The sequence below is a fragment of the Peromyscus californicus genome, unplaced genomic scaffold, assembly GCF_007827085.1.
Source record: "Peromyscus californicus insignis strain IS unplaced genomic scaffold, ASM782708v3 Scaffold_21__1_contigs__length_65335640, whole genome shotgun sequence".
In the NCBI taxonomy this organism is placed as follows: Eukaryota; Metazoa; Chordata; class Mammalia; order Rodentia; family Cricetidae; genus Peromyscus; species Peromyscus californicus.
This window is the reverse complement of record NW_026294514.1, coordinates 27,551,287-27,574,951: the sequence shown is the minus strand read 5'-3', so window position 1 is coordinate 27,574,951 and position 23,665 is coordinate 27,551,287. Positions and strand designations below refer to the sequence as shown.

General features: G+C 38.0%; 1 protein-coding gene across 3 annotated transcripts in view; it reads left to right on the top strand.

Annotated features, from left to right (window-relative positions):
* Positions 1-23,665, top strand: part of Usp37 (ubiquitin specific peptidase 37) — a 69,788-nt gene that overhangs the window by 5,939 nt on the left and 40,184 nt on the right. For 2 of the 3 annotated variants that reach the window (XM_052749857.1, XM_052749855.1), the window contains exons 3-10: positions 1,872-1,939; positions 3,189-3,412; positions 6,616-6,787; positions 10,489-10,589; positions 15,189-15,364; positions 15,997-16,071; positions 19,657-19,754; positions 21,502-21,586. In XM_052749857.1, coding sequence (XP_052605817.1) covers positions 3,257-3,412; positions 6,616-6,787; positions 10,489-10,589; positions 15,189-15,364; positions 15,997-16,071; positions 19,657-19,754; positions 21,502-21,586 — 863 coding nt within the window. In that variant the 5' untranslated portion in view covers positions 1,872-1,939; positions 3,189-3,256. The remainder of the gene's footprint in view (positions 1-1,871; positions 1,940-3,188; positions 3,413-6,615; positions 6,788-10,488; positions 10,590-15,188; positions 15,365-15,996; positions 16,072-19,656; positions 19,755-21,501; positions 21,587-23,665) is intronic. The other variant, XM_052749856.1, reaches the window with a different exon arrangement.

Sequence of the window (23,665 nt, the reverse complement as noted above, 5' to 3'; positions counted from 1 at the left end):
GCTTGCATGGAACGCTCAAAATGGGATAGTTGTTAGCATTCAAGGAATCTTTTTCTCCTGTTTATCGGAAGTTTAACTAATACTGGGCATAGTGGCTCACACTTGTAATCCCAGCACTTGGGGGGCTAAAACAGAATTGCTATGAGTTTGAAGCCAGCCTGTAATATACAGTGCGTTCTAGATCAAACTATGCTATCGTGTAAGATCCTGTCTCCCACCTCAAAAGATTTTTTAAATTGTTTCTATATATACTTTATACTGAAAAGGAAACTGTCTCTAACCAAGTAGGGCAAGCTTAGGAGTGGTTATTGTTCATTCATTTAGTACAAAAGAAGTACTGAACGTTTTTATTGTATGCTCTAATTTTATGTTCTGTATCTTTCAGTATTTTCATTAGAAGAAAATAAAGTTGCTAGTTGACATGGCTAAGAAAATGTTCAACATATGAAGTTACGAAGTAAAATTTTATACTTATAACCAAAATTTGCATTTAGAATTAGAAATAAGATTTTTACAATTTCATGTATACTTGAGTAGATGTGAAATTTCATTTCTAAGTTTTATTTAATAATGATATTTTTAATAAATACCAAGATCATGGTATTTTATATTCCTTTTGGTACCCTAACCAATAATGAGCTATAAAGAGAAATGAAGAATTTGATAAGACATAAAACTTTTTTCAGGGAGAGGTAGAAGGAAAGATGAAAAAAATTGAAAAGACAAAATCTTTTTTGGATGGACTTATTTTGTATCTTTGATATGATACTTGTGTATAGGCTAGACTGGCCTTAAGTTCACGGTAATCTTCATGCCTTTGCTTCCCAAGTGCTGGGACTAAAGGTGTGTGCCACCATGCCCAGCTTGTTCATCATTTTTGAACAATGATACTTAATGAGATTAAAGAACATATTCCCTGTCTTCAAATATTATAGGTAGAAACAAAGGAATAAATAGCTAACAGTGTGATGTGTCAATAAGCACAAAGTACAACAGGAATATGGAGAAGGATTTAAATAGCCTCAGAATGCGTATGAGGAAGAGGACCAATGGAAAGTAGTCAGGAAAGTTTCCTAAAGAGGGGACCATCTAAGTTGAGCTTTGATTTTAGAACCAAGAGAAGGAATTAGGTCAGAAGGGGAGAATATGTGAAAACTAAGAGATGTGACCACAGTATGTAGAGATTCAGTGTTCTGAGAATACATGGCTTTTGGGTAAATTTTTTAGTTGCAATAGCTGGATTGAGAGAACACTTACTGGGGATAGATACTGGGGGCCTGGATCATGAGGCCTTGATATCATGTTAATGAGTTTGTATTTTATTGTGAAGACAATTAAAAGCCATCGACTAATACTAAGATGGAGAGTGAATCTACTTGATTTGTAGTTGGAAAGTTACCTGAAAGGCATATGGAGTTAGAATTCACAGAATTCTGACCTCTTGTTTCTAGTCCAACACCAAAATATCATATAAGAAGGTCACAGCTAGTTCTAATGATTCTGGCCTGGGAAGTGAGTGTAGGAGAGGAACAACATATTCTTTCTAATCCTGACAGACAGAATGGAAAAAAATCTCAAGGACTTCTACAAACAATAGAGCCACAAATAATTGCGAAAATGTATTACAAATGCAGGTTGCTTGTTCAGGTTTCTGTAGGGTTACTAGTTTGAACAAAATTTCACATAAATAGGCATAGTAATAGACTTTATTGTTTTGATTTTATATGTTCAGTAAATTGTTACTATTTAAATGTGGCCACAGTTGGCCCTCAGAAATTTTTGAGGGTGTGAATAAATATTAATGAAGAACTTAGGATGCATAAGAGCATTGAACTCTCAAAGTGTTTGTAAATGTCTTCTTTGACTCCTAGTTACTTTCTGTGCAGTAACTACAGACTTTGAACTACAGGACCCCAAACTAGTCGCCTCCTGCCTGCAGGTGGGTTTTGTTTGATTTCTAGCTTTTAAAAATAAATTTGAATTTATTGCTTACAATATAAAATGAGTAATTTTATATAAAGTTCATTTTTGTGAAAAACAAGGAAAAAAGGTGATCTGGCAAATCAAGGTTCACATGCTAGTAGTTGGCTAGATTTGGTAGCATCTATACATGTTTTATCTGCCTGCATCATTTCTCTTACGTGGCTGGCCTCACAGACAGTTGATTTATAACTCCTGTTAACATCTGCTTTATTGAGGTCTTTGGCAAAAAGGGATATTACATAGAAGGAATAATTCGGCACATGGATGCTAACTCTGTAAATGTTAATAGTATCAGCCGTGTATACGTGTTATTTTATCCCCCCAAATTATCCTGTTAGCTGTTCCACTTTATGGTTGACAGCACTGATATCAGAGAAGAAGTTATAAGTTAGTGACAGAATTGGCTCCCAATTTCTAGACCTAATATCCCTTTTATATTTTCTTTTCTAGATTTTCCATTTATAAACTTATAAACAAGAATCCATTTTAGAGATACTATTTTAGAAGATGAAAATACGTAAAAAATTTGGTTTAGCAATTTTAGATATTTGTGCATTTATATATGTAGTACTATTTGATGACATCTATTACTATAATTTTATTTGCTGACTTGACAAATCTAGTTGAGTCGTGTTGGATATCTTATGCTATTATTGTTATAAATAAGTATTAGAAGTTCATTCAAGGGGTTGGGAAGATGACTCAGTGGGTAAAGTACTCAATGACTAAGCCTGATGACCTGAGTTTGAATCCCCAGAACCCACATATAAGCTGGACAGAGGCATATATGTCTGTAATCCCAGCATACTCCTACAGGACATAGGAGGCAGAGACATGAGAATCCCTGGAAGCTTATGGGTTCACTAGCCTGATGGATGCTGCAATGAACAAAAGGAGCCTTGTGTCAAACAAGTGCTGTATGTGTGTGCCTCTAGTCCTGCACACACATCATACACACGCAGCAAAGAAAAGAAAATCATTTATTCTGGAAACTTGAATAAATTTGAATATTTGTCTAAAGTTAAATTGCTTTTGGGAAATGGTAATGATGAATATGGATGATTCTTAGGGAAGGAGTAAGATTATTTTCTGTAGAGACTAAATGATATTTTTTCCCAAATGGAGAAAGATATATGATCCATTAAGTATTCTCTTTAAAACTCTGTTTTTAATCACTTGTAACTTGTTGTATTTTTCTTCTTTAGAATCTGTCAGGTGAACATATATTTTTGCTTTTTAATTTGGTTAAAAGCAATTTATTTTTGAAGAAAATATGTCTCCTCTGAAGATATATGGTCCTATCAGAATTCGAAGTATGCAGACCGGGATTACAAAGTGGAAAGAAGGATCCTTTGAAATTGTGGAAAAAGACAATAAAATCAGCCTAGTTGTTCACTACAACACTGGAGGAATTCCAAGAATGTTTCAGGTATAACAGATTTTGATTGGAATGGTTCCTTAGTGAAATCTTTCACTGACTAGCCACACTGTGTCATAGGTCATAGTTGTAGTAAAGTGGCCCTGAAAGGCTTCTTACTTCCATGACACTGGTACTTTTATGTGTTGGTTTTATAAATTACTCAGTAGTATTGTTGGGTTTAATAAAGAGTAGGAAGCAGTCACCATTGTTGGGAAGAAAACTAGTGGGAAAGAACTTAGAGAGGTTTCAGTACCAGATACTTAAACTATTTCAAAGGCCATGTTAAGAGCCATGAACAGTGATTTATACCTGTAATCCTAACACTTGAGAGCTAGAGACAGGAAGATTAGTAGTTCAAGGTTATCTTGAGTCACAAAGAAAGTTTGAAGCCAGCCTGGGTTATGTGAAACTATGTCTCAAAAAAAAAAAAAAAAAAACAAAAAAACAAAAAACATGATATGGAACTGTAGACTAAAATTCACCCCCAAAAGAAAACAACAGTAATAACAATACACAAAGCCCTATTAGGCTAGATTTGAAGTGCTCTGATGATCCCAGCACTTTGGAGGCTGAGTCAGTAGTAGTTGTAATGCAAGGCCAACCTGGGCCACCTGGGCCGAACTTGTCTCAGATGAGATTGGGCACATATCACAAAGTGATGGGGCCATAAGGACATGTTGAGGAAAATGTGGGGCTGAGTATGAGCTAAGTGGTAGCACTTGCCTAGTGTGCTCAGAACCTTGGATTCAGTCTCTAACATCACACACACACACACACACACACACACACACACACGCACACACACGCACACACACACACACACGAGATAATCTTAGTTCATCTTTTTTTTTTTTTCTTTCAAGTACTTGCTAGATTCATTTAATGGGATTTTTTTTTTAAGTGCCTTCTAAAAGTCAGTTTCTATGTCCTAAATAATCCTGTCATATGTCATGGACTTTAATGGGTGATTGTTCAAGTCATCTTTATAGTTATCTTCTTAAAACACTAAAAAGTTGAAGGTTCTTTATTACTTGTCACGATCTTTAAAAAAAATAGCTATTGGGCCAGCAAGGTGGCTCAGTGGATTAAGACACCTGCCACAGTTTGGTGATCTGAGTTTGTTCCTTAGGACCCATATGATGGAAGGAGATTATCAATCCCCACAAGTTGTCCCTGACCTATACACACATGCTACGACATGTGCACACCATATCCATACACACATACATACACATAAAATGTAATGAAAATTTTACATAGTTATTTTTTACCTTCTGTACTACTGTTGTAGAGGTAAGAGCTGCTGATTTTTGTGTGAGTTGAATTTAAAACATAGCTATGCATGGTAGCACATTCCTATAATCCCAGCATTTGAGAATCTCATACAAGAGAATCACAACTTCAGGCCTAGCCTGGTCTGCATAGTGAATTTGAGGCCAGTTTAGGGTGCGTAGTGAGACTCCATCTCAAAAAAAAAAAAAGCGGTCTAGAGAGATGGCTCAGTGATTAAAAGCACATGTACTTTAAAAAAAAGTACGCACGCCTTTAATCCCAGCACTCGGGAGGCAGAGCCAGGCGGATCTCTGTGAGTTTGAGGCCAGCCTGGGCTACCAAGTGAGTTCCAGGAAAGGCGCAAAGCTACACAGAGAAACCCTGTCTCGAAAAACCAAAAAAAAAAAAAAAAAAAAAAAAAAAAAAATTTATATTCATCAGGCCTTGAGAGATGCCCTAACAGTAAAGAGCACTGGCTGCTGTTCGGGAGGACATGGGTTCAATTCCCAGCATCCAGATGGTGGATCATAACTGTCTGTACTTCAGTTCCAGGGTGTCCAATGACTTTTTCTGGCCTCTGAGGGCACTAGGCAAGAAATATACATGAAGGCAGACTACCCATACACATAAAAAATAAAATAAATTTATCTGGGAGGTGGTGGCGCACGCCTTTAATCCAAGCACTCAGAAGGCAGAGGCAGGTGGATCTCTGAGTTCAAGGTCAGCCTGGTCTACAGAGCGAGTTCTAGGACAGCCAGGGATACACAGTGAAATCTTGTCTTCAAAAACAAAAACAGCCGGGCAATGGTGGCGCACGCCTTTAATCCCAGCACTCGGGAGGCAGAGCCAGGCGGATCTCTGTGAGTTTGAGGCCAGCCTGGACTACCAAGTGAGTTCCAGGAAAGGTGCAAAACTACACAGAGAAACCCTGTCTCGAAAGACCAAAACAAACAAACAAAAAAAAAACAAAATAAATTTTAAAAATTATATTTATTAGTTTTTAAAGAAATATTTTAAACTTTATGTTTGAATTTGATTGAAATAAACTTTCCATTTGTTTATACTTTTGAACTGTGAAAGTTACTGATGTTTTTGTATATCACATATATTCTGTTCTGGTATAGTGATACATGCTTGTAATTCCAGCACTCAGAAGCTGGACACTGGAAAAACAGAGGCTAGACTGGACTTCATTATGTAGTGGGTTGAAGGCTAGTCTAAGTCATATAGTGAGCTCATCAAACAAAACAAACTCAAAGAGATGGCTGAAAGGGTAAAAGTACATATCACATGGGGGAGGGAAAACCAGTCACCACGGGTTCTCCTATGACCTCCATTGGCATTCTATGGCACCTCCCCCAGTACTCACAAAATGAATAAAATGTAATAAAAAGTTGGTTTGGAAAGCTAAATGTGAACTGGGCTTGGTGGCACACACATTTAATTCCAGCACTCATGGGGCAGAGGCTTGGTGGTGTAAGTTTAGAGGCTAGCCTGATATACATAGTGAATTGCAGGCCAAGTAGAATCTATAGTGGAACCTAATCTTTAAAAAAAAAAGAAAAGAAAAGAAAAAGTAAATTTGAGGCTAGAGAAATGGCTTAGCAATTAAAAGCACACACTTCTTGCAAAGGACCCCAGGTCAATTCTCAGTACTCAGGTGGAGTAGCTCATGACTGCCTGTAACTCTAGCTTCAGGAAACACAGTGTCTTCTGGCTTTCATAGGTGCCAGTACATAACCACACTCAGACATGCATGTATCCATATAATTAAACAGAAATAAATCTTTTTACAAAGGTTGTATATTTGAGTTAAATTTATCAAGAAAGAGGAAGAGAGAAAGATAAATTGGAATGTATGAAGTTTAGCAATTTCTAGATAACTTAATTATAATTTGTTGTATATTTTGTGTGAAAAGATAATTTTTTTCTTTTTAAAGCTAAGTCATAACATAAAAAATGTGGTACTACGACCCAGTGGAACAAAACAAAGTCGCCTAATGTTGACTTTACAAGATAACAGCTTCTTGTCTATTGACAAAGTACCAAGTAAGGAAGCAGAGGAAATGAGATTGTTTCTAGATGCAGTCCATCAAAACAGACTTCATGCAGGTAAGTGCTAATCATCTCATGAGTCTGACAATTACAAACAGGTCTAAAAGAATATGATGACTAAGGGCTGGGGGTATGGCTCAATTGGTAGAGCCTTGTAGGCTCAGAGCATGCATGAGGCTCTGGAGTCCTAACAGCTCAGCACACAGAAACCAGGCATAGTGAGCATACATGTAATTCCAGCACTTGAGTATAGGCAGGAGGATCAAAATTCAAGGGCATCCTTAGCAACATGATTCAAGGCCAGCCTGAGCTATAATGAGACAAAGAATATGATGACTGTACACCAGTATTTCTGATGAACACTGATGGGAAAATACTCATCAAAATACTATTAGGCTGAGTTAAGTCTCACAATACAAGAATTATGCTAAATTTATTCCTGGAATGCAAGAATAGTACAGCATGACAATCAGTCTATATAATGCACCACAATAACATAATGATGCACAAAAGCCACTTAATCATCTCAGTTGATGTAAAAAATTACAAAAGTTTAATATTCTTTCACAGTAAGCACTCACTCTAAATGGACTAGGGAGTAGAGGAAAACTATTTCAACATGATAAAGGCTATGCATGTTAAGCCCACATCACAGGTAACACGCTTCGTTGTGAAAATCTGGAAGCTTTTCTCTAAAATCAAAAACAAAATAAGGATGCCTACGTTTTTCCACTTCTGTCCAATATAGCACTTGAAATCTTTGCCAGAAAAGTTAAGTAATGAAGAAATAAAAGGTGTTCAGTTGAAAAGAAGGAAGTAAATATCTCTGTTCACTGATTACTTTTATCAGAGTTTTTTCAAGTTAAATGTAACATGAACAGACTGGAGGTGTAGCTCTAGTAGAGCAGGTACTTAGCATGCACAAGGTCTTGTACTGACTGATTCCTCCTACCTCCAGAGAATGAAGATGTGGCAGTATGAGTTTTCTTATTTTTAGTTGATATATTCCTACACCATTCTTATAAATTAAGGTTTTTGTGGTTTTCTATTTAGTAGCTATCCATATGTTCATGCCACCAATCTTGAACTATGTTAACTGAATATTAACAATACTGAATACAAATAGTATGATGGCAAATGCCTGCTGTCTTAGCAACCAGGAAGCTAAGGCTAGGAGACTGTTTAAAGCCAATCTGTTCAACCCTGTTGAGGAAGGGACAGGAGAGAAAGAACAGGGGAGGGAGGTGTGCAATGGTGGTACATATACTTGTAACTCCAGCACTTAACACTTGAGAGACTAAGGCCGTAGGACTGTGAGTTTGAAGCCAGCCTGGTCTATGTAGCAAGACCCTGTCTCAAAAAAGCATTTGAATATAGCACTATTTCAAATCTTAAACAATGGTATTGAGTTTATATTTCTATTTTGTTTTAGTCTACCATAGCCATCATATTAATTGAATGACAGTCTAAGAATTAATGTGTAGCCGGGTGTGGTGGCACACGCCTTTAATCCCATCACTTTGGGAGGCAGAGGCAGGTGGATCTCTGAGTTCAAGGCCAGCCTGGTCTACAAAGAGGGTTCCAGGATAGCTAGAGCTATTACATAGAAAACCCTGTCTTAAAACTGAGTGGAAAGCATTTTATACACACTGGACATCCAAAGGGTCTTTCTCATGTTAGGCAAATACTCTATCACTAAGTTACATTTTCTATTCTTTTTATTTGTATTTTGAAATAGGGTCAAGCTAAGGTGCCTATGCTGGCTTTGAACTTTCTTACCTCAGCTCCCACATAGCTTGGATTATAAGCATGTACCACCATACCCAGGCTTTTAAAAGAATGAGTGCTGATAAATGCATGTTAGAGACTCAGTAAGTCATTGATGTTATTAGTTAGCTGTAAGCTTAACTCTAACATACTCTTTGATTTTGGCCAAATCATTTTAAGTTTTTAGGTTTAGTGGCCTTGATGCACAACAACATATATTGCAAGGACTAGTATTAAATAACAACACATACAAAAATAGCTTGAAAAATTCAGCTGGTCATGGTGACACATATTTGTTATCCCTTCACTGAGGAGGTAGGGGCAGGAGCATTGAAGTTAAAGGCCAGCCTAAGCTGCAGATGAGATAATAGGTGCTGGCGACCCTGAACTGGACTGTCTAGCAAATACTCCCTTCACACCTTCCCCACAATAATAATACATGAAATAAAGATAGAAGAAAGGATGTTATAAAATATGTACAGGAATAGAAAAGATTTAACATTGATAACATCTGGTATAAGATAAATTGCTAAGTGTTTAAGATAGTAACACTAGATATTTTTCTTTCACCTAAGTAGATTTTTGAATCACAGATTCGAGTTTAAAAAAATAAAATGATATATTGTGATTAATGGAGAAGATTGAATTCTAACAGTCTCTGGGTGGGAAAGATGATTGATAGCTTAGGCTCTTTTATAACATTTAGACAATCTCCATGGCAAAGAAAAAAGATGGAAAACTTTAAAGTGGTGTCACAGAGTAATTTCTTTCTGAGGTTCCGGGAATTGAACCCAGAGCCTCACAGATGTTAGGCAAGCAATCTACTGCTGAGTCACACATAATAGTATGTTAATATCATTACATTTTGAAATAGGGTCTTGGTCAATTATGTAGGCTCTACTCAAACTTTGTTCTCCCACATGACATAATGTTACATTGTTATAAAACAAAAACCCATCATATAAGCTAGTAAGAGAGAAAACTCAAGAGAGAATTGGAAAAAACAGCAAAAAAATGAATTCAGGAAGTAGATGAATCTTATGCATGAAAAAAATGCCCAAATTCACAAGGAAACGCAATTTCTTTCTTAGACGTATTTTAATTGTATGTGTGAGTGTTTGCATGTTTGTAAGTGCACCACATGTGTGCCTGGGGAAGTCAGGAGAAGACATTGGATACCCTGGAACAGAAGTGAAGGATGGTTTTGAACCACCATGTGTGTGCTGGGAATCAAACCTGGGGGCTCTGCAAGGGCACAAGTGCTCTTGCCCACTGAGACATCTCTCTGGCCCTTAAACTCCAGGTTCTTACTGTGACTTTGGCAGCTGTATGAGGAAAGCAAGATAAGAGTGTTAGACAAGTTCTTATTTGTAAAGTACCTTGAACTTTCCTAAATGAGCATGGATTTCTATGGAGTAGAAACTGTTCTGCTTGGTTCCTTTTTTTCTTTAACTAAAAAAATTATTTTGACCTTCATGTATTTTGTGGTCTTGTGTGGACCCACTCACGGTGGCACAGTGTGTGCACACATGTCAAGATACCTGGTGATTTTTTTTTCTGCCGTCATGTGGGTTACAGAGACACAAGTGTGGTGACATGTGCTACCCACAAACACATATATAATACAAAATCAACAAGATGTGATATTTTTTAAATTAAAAGTATACTCGTTACTATTTCTGCTATATTTTCTTGACATTGGTGTAAGTATTCATGCCCTAGATACAGTGATTTACTCTTCCATACTATTGATTATAAAACACTGTGTTTGAGAATTTTCCTTTTGTCTTGTCAATTTTTATACTATTAAGTGGCCTCCCCTCTTGTGTTATTTATTCTTTTATTGGAACTCTTATCCCTAAATAGTACTATATATCTCAGTTGCACATTCTATCAGAGAGAATTGGTTATTACTTCCATTTCTGTATTACATAAAAATAACGATGAATATTTTTATTAAATTAAGTGGTTTATTCATTTTTGTCCACCAGCTATGAAACCTTCTCAAGGGTCTGGTAGTTTTGGACCTATTCTGGGCAGCAGGGCCTCTCAGAAGGAAACTAGCAGACAGCTTTCTTACTCAGACAATCAGGTATGTTCATTTGAATCTTATTGCTTTTTAAAAAAATGGATTAGCACAGATATATTAAGTAGTTGCATGGTGTGGAGTTTAGATAATGATCTCTACTGTAGCATCATCACAGTGGTACTTTGACATCGCTTTGGTTGCCTCATTTTCTTTACTTGTTTTTTTTTGTTTATCGAGACAGGGTTTCTCTGTGTAGTTTTGGTGCCTGTCCTGGATCTCCCTCTGTAGACCACACTAGCCTCAACTCACAGAGATCAGCTTGGCTCTGCCTCCTGAGTGCTGGGATTAAAGGTGTGGGCCACTGCTGCCCGGCCCCTTTGTTTTTCTAAAAACAGCTTCTAAGTATTACTTTTTTCCTTTCTTTTTTATTTCACCCTCTCTTTTGGTTTTTTTTGAGACAAAGCTTCTCAATATAGCACTGGCTGTCCTGGAATTTTCTCTGTAGACCATACTGGCCTCAGATCTGTCTGCCTCTGCCTCTGAGTGCTGGGATTAAAGGTGTGTACCACCACTGATTCTTGTCTTACAATTCAATTTTACCTTCTTACATAGTTTTACTAAACACATAACATAGTTTTACTTAACCTTTGCTTGATGTCCCAAGGTAATCAAAATGAACCATAGTAATTTTTAGAACCAAGAATTTCTTGTCATAAAAATCGAGCATGTTAAAAAAAAAAATTCAGCATGTAGTACTGCCCCTTACAGATATGCGTCATTGTTTGATGAAGCTCCTCAAGTTTCCTGAGCCTGAGTACCTACCTATAAAATGGAGACAGCACCAACATCTTAGAAGTTCTGAGATAGCACATGTAAAAGGGGCTAGCTGGCTGTGTGCTGCACTACTCGAAACAGCCTCAGAATGTTTACTGCTACTTCTTTGATGCCTTTGGGTCTGCTGCACATCATGAACTTTACCTTTACACTATCTGACTTCAAACTATTCTATTGAGATCTTCCCTTTGCTTTGAAAAACACTTTTATTCATAATATTCAGCAAGCTGAGAGACTTGGTGTGCATAAGTAAATAAATAATCTTACTGCAGTTTATCAGTTGTTGTCTCTTAATTGGTTTGGAAAGGAAAGCCAGGTATAAAATCAGAAACTTTAAAGTTCTTCTGTTAATATATTTGTACAGAGAGGTGATACTTAGATAATACTTGGTTGAACAAAAATTAAGAGCTAAATGACTTTTAGGTTCTTTTCATGGTTTTGTTTTCAGAGTAATTTTTTTCGTGTGTGTGTGTGTGTGTGTGTGTGTGTGTGTGTGTGTGTGTGTGTGTGTAACTATGTATATCTGGAGGTCAGAGGAGAGCTTACAGAACTCATTCTCTTTTTACACCACACGAATCCCGGGGATCGAATCTGGGTCGTCAGGCTTCGTGATAGGTGCATGTACCTGCTAAGCTCACCTAGTGGGGGTTTCTCTATGCACTTCCGACTGTCTTAGAAGTTGCTTTTTAGACCAGGCTGGTCTCGAACTCACAGAGATCCACCTGTCTCTTCCTCCCTAGTGCTGGGATTAAAGGCGTGCGCTACTACAGCCCAGCTATAAATGTTTATGCATCCATATTATTAATTCCACACAATTTTCTGCATAGTTGTTGGGTCCTCCTGGGTGGAACTAGGCTTACAGGTAGATGTGAATTGCATGATATGGGTGCTAGGAACCAAACTCTACTCCATCTGCAAGAACAGTATGCCCTCTTAACCTTTGGGCCATGTCTTCAGCCCCATCATAGGTTTGGTGTAAAATACTTTCATGATCAAAAATTCAACCAATAAAGGGCTGGAAAGTTAACTGAGCAGTTAAGAGTATTGTTAACTCCTCCCAGAAGACTTACGTATAATTCTCAGAATCCACATGGCTCAAAGCCATCTATAACTCCAGTCCCAGGGGATCTGATGTCCTTTTCTGACCTCTGCTGGCACTAGGCACACAAACATACATGCAGACAAAACATAAAATAAATGAATAACTTAAGTAAATAATTTTTTTCAACAATAAAAAAGGCCAAACTATATAGATAGTATGCTACCAAGTATATAATAAACAGGATAGATATTTTTTGCTTAGAGAATTAAGGAAAGAACAACGGCTTGGGAGAATAGGTAGTGGGACTGGCAGGTAGGGTAGGGTAATAGTGAACTTGTTCAATCTGTATCTTTATAAAATATTTTAATCTCAGTACTTTTTGGGCTAAAAATTTTTTAATTACTTTTATCTTATGTGTATTGTTGTTTTGCCTACCTGTATGTCGGTGCACCACATGTGTGTGTTTGGTGCCTTTGGAGGCCAGAAGATGGTATCAGATCCTCTGGAATTGGAGTTTCAGGTGGTTGTGAGCTACCATATGGATGCTAGGAATTGAACCTGGATCCTCTGAAAGAGAAGCCAGTGCTCTTTAACTTCTATGCCATCTCTGCAACTCCTTAATCTCTGTTTTTTAATGTTAATTAGTTTGATTTCTAAATTGGAGAATTTTATATTTTGTGGTGTTTGGGCTCAAATTTAGAGCCTTGTGCATACTTGTAAGTGCTCTGCTAGTGAGCTATATCCATAAACCTTGAGAATATACTACCCATTTGAATTTAACTTAAGAGTCATTCATCCTGAGATTTATTTCCTATCCTAAGGTTATAATTCCATTAAAGGAAAGTAATTTGGATTCCATAATTCTGTAGAGGAATCCCTATAATTTCATAGAAAAATCAGAGTTTTTCTTCACTTTTTTCAATTTATTCATTTTATTATATATGAGTATTTTGCCTACACGTATGTCTGTTCCCCACATGCATTAGATCACCTGGAACTGGAGTTGTGGGTAGTTCTCAGCCACCATATGGGTGCTGGGAATTGAACCCAGGGTCCTTTGCAAGAACAGTAAGTGCTCTTAACCACACTGAGACATTTCTTCAGTCCTAGAAACATATAATTCTTAATGTCAATATATAAAACACCACTGGCTGAACATTCATCTGAAATGCTACTATTTACTTATGTTCATGTTACTACACTGAACATCCATTAGGTAGACCCTTAATTCATTTGTCAGTAGACTTTAGCTTATCTTCGTTCGTCCCATTATTGCATATGTTTGCTTTATTTCTCAAATTAACTCCCTCAAGAATCACGTGGCTTTTATTGAGTATACCTGATTTGATATTAAGTTGTGCCAATTTGATATTAATGTTGCGTTTTCTATATCCATCCTTCTTTCTTCTTTTTTTTTACCCTTTCATGATTCCAAGGCTTTGGATGTGTTAAACATGTAACACTGAGCTACATCCTCAAACCTTGTCACCATTCCATATCATGATCAGGATTTATTTTTTTCCCCAGAGACCACTTCTACTGATGACTAGAGCATGTCTTTTTGTACTTTCTTGGTTTTGCAGAGATTTCTTTTGAGATACGGTCTCACTTTGTAGCCTAGATTAGCCTGAAAAAGACTGTGTAGCCCAAGCTGCCCTTGAGCTTGCAGGGGTCCTCCCGCTTTGGCCTCCCGGATGCCGAAACTTCATGTGTCAACTACCATTCTTGGCTTTTGTTATTGTTAGTAATTAAAATAGAGTTCTTGCCTTCTGCATCCATATTTGCCTTAGGAATGTGTGTGTGTGTGTGTGTGTGTGTGTGCGCGCGCGCACGTGCAGCTACATGCATGCCACAGAGAATGTATAAAACTCAGAGGACAGTTTTGTGGAGTTTGTTCTTTCCTTCATTTTTACATGCTTCTGGGAATCAGTTCAGGTCATCAAGCTAACGTGACAAATGTTTTTAGCCCCTGAGTCATCTCATCAGCCCCAAGAGTTTCAAATTTATAAGACTACTATGGGAGAGTTAGATGTGATTGTGTATGTCTATAATCCCAGCATTTAAGGCTGAGGCAAAAAAAAAAAAGGGGGGGGGTGAGTTTTAGGCTAGTTGGGACTGCAGAGCAAGACTCTTCCTTAAAACCATAAATAAATAAATGGACAAACAGACAAACAAATAGATAAAGTACTACAAGAAATTGAATATCAAACTCAATTTCTCACACTTGAATATATCAGAATCTCCTGGAGAGCTTTTTTAACTCAATAAGAATTGCTTGTATAGGGGTCTGGAGAGATGGTTCAGTGGTTAAGAGCACTTTATGCTCTTCTAAAGGACCCAGGTTCAATTCCCAGCACTCACATGGCAGCTCACAACTATCTGTAATTCCAGTTCCAGGGGATCTGACACCATCACACAGACATACATGCAGGCAAAACACCAGTGCACATGAAATAAAAATAAATAACTTTAAAAAAAAAAGAATTGCTGATCTAAACAATTTATATTTGGGTTGGGGATGTAGCTCAGTTGTTAGAAGACTTGTCTAGCATGCATGAAGCCCTGGGTTTGGTCCTTCAAACCACATAAACCAGACACAGTGATGTTTTTTTATAACCCTAGCACTTAGGAAGTGGTGGCTGGAGGACCAATTCTAGACAGGTTATCCTCTGCTACTTAGCAAGTTTGAGGCTATTCTGGAGTTCATGTGAGATCCTGTCTCAAACATACAAAATATGTTTTCACTTAAGCCAAAGATTTAACTGTCTCACACTTTATTCTTACAGGCCTCTTCAAAAAGAGGAAGTTTAGAAACAAAAGATGATCCATTTCGAAAAGTTCTTGGCAACCCCAGTCGAGGATCAGTTAAGACGGTAGCCGGAAGTGGAATGGCTGTTAGCCGGACGATTCCTTCTCTGACGCTGACATCAACACCTCTTAGATCAGGATTATTAGAAAACCGGTAGGAAAGACTTAGTCATTCAGAACCTGTTCATATATGTCTTTTGGGACTTCTAGGACTTCAAGGAGAACAAAAAGCAGCAATATAAAACATATTTTTCATGTATAATTAATTACAAGTATTTGTCTTCAATTTATGTCAGTGACATGCATTGAACATGTAGACAAAACAGTATATTAAGTAGAGTATAAAGAATCAGGCTATTATAGTCATATTTCTATCTTTCATTATGTTTTTAATTTTTCATGTGGGTGTGGGTAGATGTGCATGTATAGATACATCTGTGTGTGTGTGTGTGTGTGTGTGTGTGTGTGTGTGTGTGTGTGTGTGTGTGTGTGTGTGAAGGCCACAGGACAACCTTGAGGGTCATTCCTCAGATGCTGTTTACCCCTTTTTTAGAGACAGGGTTTTCTCACTGTCTTGGAGATCACTAGCAAGCCCCAAGGAGATTGTAGGTACACACCATCACATCCAGCTTTTCATGTGGGTCCTGGGGTTTGAACTCAGATCTTGTGCTTGCACATCGAACACTTTACCGATTTTAGTTTTCTTCCAGCCCGGGTTTATGATTTTTGATGGTATGAATTACAACTTTTTAAAAGTAGTCTTTTTGTCTAATCTGTTCTCTATAGCACTGAAAAGAGGAAAAGAATGCTATCTGGCTCGGAGCTGACGGAAGATTATCCTAAGGAAAACGATTCATCATCGTAAGTTGCTTTGAGAGCCTTGGCGGCTCTTGACCAGCGCTTCTTACATCACTCCCAGTTAACACTCCTAGGGGAAATTGACCAGTGCTTCTTACATCACTCCCAGTTAACACTCCTAGGGGAAATTGACCAGCGCTTCTTACATCACTCCCAGTTAACACTCCTAGGGGAAATGTGCAGCAGTCTGTTAAGGTGGCGCTCTGATCCAGAAGGACTGAGACTAGGAATAGATAGCCACACTGGCCCCGTGACGACCTATTGAGAAGACAGTCCGTTCATAGCCATGAGGACTCTGAATTTGCTGACACTGTGAGAAAATCAGATGGTGTAGTAGCCAGTCTGTGGTCTTTAGTTACAGCAGTCCAAGTAGGCCAGTACAGACTTAGGTTTTCTTGTGGTTTATTTTCCAGAGACAATGTTAGATTCCTATGACTGTCCTAAAAATCATGGTAAACTTGGCCTCAAGTTAACCAACATTTATTCCTTCACAGTTCAGGTCATTACACTTGGTGTCAGGTACTTTTATCCACTGAATTATCTCTGGCTCATTTACTGTCTTTTCTAGGGTGGAAGAAATTTGCTAAAAATCATTTGCAATCAAATGAAGAATTGGTTTCATAAGAGGGGCCTAGATCAGAGCTCAGCATCAGTGTCTGGTGTTGGGTAGTTAGCACACAATACAACAGTGTGTTGTATATGTAATAGCAATAGCTGAACTCTGATGAGGGGACATCCATACTATAGAGTGTATCTCTGCCACTATAGCTGTTTTAATTGGGTCTCTGGTGAAGAAATAGTAGCTAAGGACAGAGACTGGCTGGAAAGTTATATTGTAGGATCTTTTCAGGAGTGTTTTCCTGCTGAAAAGTAGCATATGAAATAGGTCTTTGTCCTTTATACACACTTATCCATATATTTCCTCTGTACATCATCATCCTTTCTTCCTGATCTTCTAATACCTGATCATTCATGCAAACCCTTTGCTGCCAGCTAGTATGTAGTTGTGACCTTCTTCTCTGTCCACACAGAGCCAGTGGTGAAATACTTTCCTTAGAACTCTTCCCTCACTGTTGTCTTTTAGCACAGTCTTTTACTGGGGTTTTAGTCGATTTTCACTTTGTACAGTGTCCAAACTGGGTCTAGGTTTATTATTACTGTTTCAGTTGGTCAGAGAGAGTCATTGGCCCACTCTTAATATATTGATGAAATTCCAGGTACAGTAGGTTGCTGCTCTGCCCCTTTAACTTAACACTTTATGGTGTGATAGTGCCAGTTCTTGATGCTCCTGGTACCATAGTCCTTAATGACTAGTAATCACTTGCTCATTCTCTTTGAGGGCCTAGTAGTCTGACAAGAGTAGTATACGTACTTCATAGATAATTTAGAAATTTCTGTTGCAGATATAATGGTCTTGTTCTAAAATCCTAAGGTACCCGCTACATTCTTCTGGTCTTGGCTGAGACTTGTCTTCCCTTTTGAACAAATCAATACTCATAGTGGCAGCAAGCCGGTTCTATAGTCTTCATGGTTATATTTTACCTCACATCCTTTGTAGCACTTACTATTACTGTAGAGCACATTACTCCTTATAGTGGCTTTAAATTGTAGTTTGAAAAATACTGCTGCATAGGCATGGTGGCGCACACCTTTAATCCCAGCACTTGGGAAGCAGAGCCAGGCAGATCTCTGAGTATCGAGGCCAACCTCTTCTACAAAGGGAGTTCTTTGATAGCAGAGCTACATAGAGAGAGCCTGTCTCAAAACAAACAAAACAAGAAGTTAACAACAAAATGTATTGATTATGAATTATAATCACTTGTGTACTTCAGCTTATCTGAACTTGTGTTAACCAGTTATACCTAGATCCTTGGATTTTTCCCATGAATCTGTGGTCAGTAAGTGGCTTGAGAAGCTTTGAATAGTCTCACTCATGGCTGGCCCTGGAGTTGCTGTCATTTGGGGTAATTAGGCCATGTGTCTTCCACCATCTAGCAAGCTAGCCTAGAATTATTCATATAGCAGTGGAAATCTGAAAGACATTTTTAGGCTTGGAATCAAAACTCACAAACACTTATTTCTGTTATGTTCTTTCAGGAAAAGAAAATTAGTTACAAGGCCAAACTTATTAAAGGATGGAGAGAGGGAGACACAAAGTCTTCTATAGCCCAGGATGATCTCAGATTCACTATGTAGCCCAGACTGGCCTTGAACTCCCGACCCTCTTGCCTCCACCTCCAGAGTACTTACTATATTTCATTGCATTTTGTTTTATTTTGTTTTTCGAGATAGGGTTTCTCTGTGTAGCCGTGCCCATTCTGGAACCTGAGCTACATTGTAGAATTTAGACCAGCCAGGGCTACATAGTGAGGCTGTGTGTGTGTGTATACTTATATTTTGTTATTCTTAAAAAATCTAGAATTTAACCAGTTCCTCCCTATTATTTCCAAGTACTAAAAGCAGGATGGCCATAAAAATAAAATCTCCAGGTTTTGGTTGAAATTACTAATTTAGGGGAATCATCATAAATTAAGCTTATAGCAGACAAGGCTGTTTCTCTGCCCATATTCCCTCTGACTATATTTTTGTGTCCTCTGCTTTATATCTTCACTCTAGATCCTCTCATTAAGAAATACAGCTAAGCCAGGCAGTGGTGGCATACATATTTAATCCCAGCCTGCAAGAGGCTGAAGCAGGTGGATCTCTGTGAGCTTGAGGCCAACCTGGTTTACATAGTGACTTCTGGGACAACCAGGACTACATCGAGAGACCCTATATATAAAAAGACAAAAAATTATCTTAACTTTTCATTCGTGAACTTAAACTGTTAAACACTACAAGTTGAAATGTTTATATTTTCTAAGTAGCATTTCAAATTATATGTGACATAAAAACATTTTGATATTTTGTTGTTGTTGTTGTTGCTGTTGCTTTTGATTTTTTTGTTTGTTTGTTTTGGTTTTTTCAAGACAGGGTTTCTCTGTGTAGTTTTGGTACCTGTCCTGGATCTCGCTCTGTAGACCAGGCTGACCTCTGGTATACAGATTAAAGGTGGGATCAAAGGTGTGCACCACCACCGCCCGGCTGGATTTTCTTTTTTTAAACTGCAAAGCATCAACACTGGGTAGTTTACATCCTTAATTTATTGTTTCTGTCTCAGGTAAATGATTTTAAATGTTATTACTTTGTGTGTGTGTGTGTGTGTGTGTGTGTGTGTGTGAGTATGAATACATACCACGATTTACCTGTGGAGATCACAGGACAACTTGCAGGAGTTGGTTTTCGTTCTCTACCTTCACTGTGGTATTCTGACATCGAACTTAGATCATCAGGTTTTCATGGCAAGCACTTTTACTTATGTGAGCTGTCTGGCCAGCTCCTGATCTTGCTTTTGGTCAAGAAAAATGTGTATCATCTTTCTGTCTCTGATTATTTGATTTTTTTTTTAAAGAATTTTTGCTTAACTTGCTAGAGTCATAGATTATATTGGTTCTTGGCTTAATGAAAGGTTATTTTCATAGTTTTTATTTCACTGAGAATTAAGACTATCTTTATACATTCACTATATTGATTTAAAATTAACTGCAGGAACAACAAGGCTATGACAGACCCTTCAAGAAAATATTTATCCAGCAGTAGAGAAAAGCAGCTGAGTTTGAAACAGGCAGAAGAAAATCGAACATCAGGTAAGTTTGAGTCTTTAATTAAGGTCTCATTTGCTTATATGATAGACTATAGTAAACTAGCACATGACTATACAATGTTCAGGAAGAATAGATAATCCAGTGTTAGTTATTAGTCACTAACTTGTACCCAATAGTTGACTAGAGGTTTTTTTTTTTGGTTTTTGGTTTTTCGAGACAGGGTTTCTCTGTGTAGCTTTGCACCTTTCCTGGGACTCACTTGGTAGCCCAGGCTGGCCTCGAACTCACAGAGATCCGCCTGGCTCTGCCTCCCGAGTGCTGAGATTAAAGGCGTGCGCCACCACCGCCCGGCTGACTAGAGCATTTTAAAGGGGACTGAAAGATGACTCAGTGGGTAGTAGTACTTGCCACCGAGCCTGATGACCTGAACTTGATCTCAGTGACTCACGTGGTAGAAGGAGAAAACTCACTTTGGAAAGTTATTCTCTGACTTCTACATGTGTGCTGTGGCATACACACACACACACACACACACACACACACAAATGTAAATAAATAATATAAGTAAGGTTATCCAGGCATAATGGTACACACCTATAATCCTAGCACTCAGAACATAGAAGCAGGAGAATCAGGGATTCAAGGCTAGCCTCAGCTACATAGTGAGTTTGATACCAGCTGGGGCTGCATGAGACTGTCTCTCAAAAAAACAGCAACAGGCAACATGGTGACTCACACTTTTAATTCCAGCACTGGGGAGACAGAGGTAGCTGCATCTCTGAGTTTGAGGTCAGCCTGAGCTACATTGTAGAATTTAGGCCAGCCAGGGAGGATCTCTGTGAGTTTCAGAACAATGCTACAGAGAGAGACCCTGTCTCAAAACAAACAAAAAAAATCCAGAGTTTATCTTCTTTTGCCTCTATTTCAGTGTGTAGAATTAATCTGTTAGTGTTAAAGTACCAAGACCATACATAGACCGAATCAGAAGTTACAGTGGGGTGAAATTAAGGTTCATCAGTGTTGCTCTTCACTGGGATTCCTACAGGAAGAAGCATGACCAATATAAGCCTTATTTCTTAAATACTAATACTTAGACAACATTAATAGCATCTGTTGTTTTAAGACCATATTAATAGCACTTGTTTTAAGCAATTTTAACCAACCAGCAATTAGCAAACAGAAATAGTAAATACATAATAAACCATCTCATTAGTGTGCATATTGCTGTAGTCTTTAATAAATGGTAAAATGATGTGTACTAAAGAATTGTTTTTAAAATAAATTTACTTAAGATTTACTACCAGTAATTGTTTAATTTATTTACCTATGGTTCTCAAAAATTACTTTAGCAAATGGGAAAGTTTAAGAACTTCTGGTATGTAAGACACAAAAAGCTAAGCTGTAGAAACCAGTTAGACTAAACTCTGGGCCATGCACAAAGAAGATGAGCGAAAGAGGGGAACCTCTTGGGAAGAAGAAGGGTTTTGGCAGGAGAGGTAAGAGATGAGAGGGAAGAATTGAGAGTAAAATTACTTCACTATATATATACTGTATAAAACTCTCAAAGAGTACAAAGTAGGGGAAAAGGATTAGAAGCTAGAAAAGGACATCGAACCATTGCAGGCAGAGGCACACTACTTTGCTGTTGTAACTTTCCCCACATACTGATCTTTTTAATGGGCATGTATTAAGAATAGAACTAAATACAAACAGATCCAATTGTGTAATATTATTAGATGAAGTTGAGTGGTTAAATTAGGCATTAAGTTTTCTTTCATGTGTTTTATAGGGCTTTTGCCTTTGCAGTCATCCTCATTTTATGGGAGCAGAGCTGGATCCAAGGACTACTCTTCTGGTGGCACTAGCCTAGACAGGTACAAATTAGTTATAGAGTTCTGAGTGTAGAAGTTGAAGGTCTTTCCCTCTTGGGAATCTTAAGTGAGGAACCTGGCTATTCTTTATATATACTCTTAGCTAATGCCCTAGTTTATGCACAGCAGAATCAAGTCCAATCATAACATCATGACACTTTTAGTTAGGAAGTACTCTAGAAATATTTTAGTTTTATTTGTTTTGAAATGTCTCTAACAATGAATAAACTGAGATCATGCTGCTCGTGTTGATTGACGTTATTAGTCTTTTGGCCACTGCATGTCTCATGCTCTCCAGCATGGGCATATTAAAGACTCTCGGGGCATTTTTACATTGCCTTTGTTTCCTATGCATTATTTATTAGGCTAACTTTCCAAAATTAACAGATTTTTTTTCTTTTAATAACTAAAGTTTCACTCAAGTATCTTTCATTGAAAAAATTTTTCAGAAATTTAATTTCCATCCAGGTATGATAATGCCTGTCTGTAACCTCAGGAGACAGAGAGGAAGTAGAATTAACACACAAATTCAGGGTTGATGTGGTCTACAAAATCAGTTTCAGCTATGGCTACATAGCAAGACTCTCTAAAAGTGTGGTTGTGGGGTCTGGAAAGATTGCTCAATGATTAAAAATATGGACTGCTCTTGCAGAAGGCAATTCCCAGCACATGCATGGTGGTCCACAGCCATCTATCTATAACTCCAGAAAACCTAACACCATCTTCTGACGTTCATAAGCACCAAGTATACACATGGTGCACATAAGTGTATGTATATATGTGTGGGTGTGTAAGCATCCCAGAACAATGGACACTCTAAGAAGCTAGGATCTATAAAAGCCATATGTAAGCCAAGCAAAACATTCTTATAAAGATTCCTGTGGTTGGAATGATTAATGTGCTCTTCCTGGGGTTCCCTGAGTAGAGAACAAGGATACAAACGGGTCTTAATCTGCTTTCATGTTACTTTAGTTGGATGAAGAATTATGAGGGTTAGTGAGATGGCTTGGTGGGTAAAGGCATTTCTCCCCAGTCCTACAACTTTAGTTTGATCCCCAGGACCTACATGGTGGAAAGAGAACTGACTCCTGTAGTTGGTTTGAGAATTCTTCATGTCACAGTAGTACTCTGGGAAAAAAAGAATAAATTCAAGGAAATTGTCAGAAAAATAATGGATGAAAATGCTGAAACTCTTCACCCTGAAAAGCTTCAACAAATGCCAAACAACAAATAATATTTTAAAGATCCATATGGGAACCAGGTGTGGTGGCAGACACCTTTAATCCCAGAACTCTAGAGGCAGAGACAGGCAGAGCTACAAGTTCGAGACCATCCTGGTCTATTTGCATGTATCCCTGTAGGCCAGAAGAGGGAACCAGATCTCATTACAGATGGCTGTGAGCCACCATGTGGGTTCTGGGATTGAACTCAGGACCTTTGGAAGAACAGCCAATGTTCTTAACCTCTAAGCCATCTCTCCAGCCCCCATCCTGGTGTAAAAAGCAAGTTCCAAGACGTCGAGGAATGCATGGAGAAACCCTATCCTGAAAAACAGCAAAACAAAAGGATCCACATGAGTAAAAATTGTATTTTAAAGCTACCAGAAAGAAAATAAATATGATATAAAAATAAAGGAGATTGACATTTGCAGCAAGAGAAATAGAGTTAGATGTAACAGAATAAAGCTTAAAAAAATTCTATACACAAATTATAATCCAGGAAGGTGGCACACATCTGCAATCTTAGCATCCTATAGGCAGAGGTAGGCCGATTTCAGTGAGTTCAAGGCCAGCCTGGTCTACACAGAGAGTTGAGGCAAGTCAGTGATGCATAGTGAGACCTCATTGAGAGGGGGGCGGCTGGGGGAGGGAGGGAGAGAGAGAGGGAGAGGGGCAAAATAATACATAAGAATATAAAAGACTGTTTCAGAGAAAAATGCAATATAAAAAGATGTTCAACTTCAAGTATAATTAGGAATGCAAGTTAAAATAGCAGCAGAGTCACATGCTACCATACAGATAAAATTAATACTTTTAATAAATAAAAATAATAGAAATGTGAGGAGATGGAAATTCATTCAGG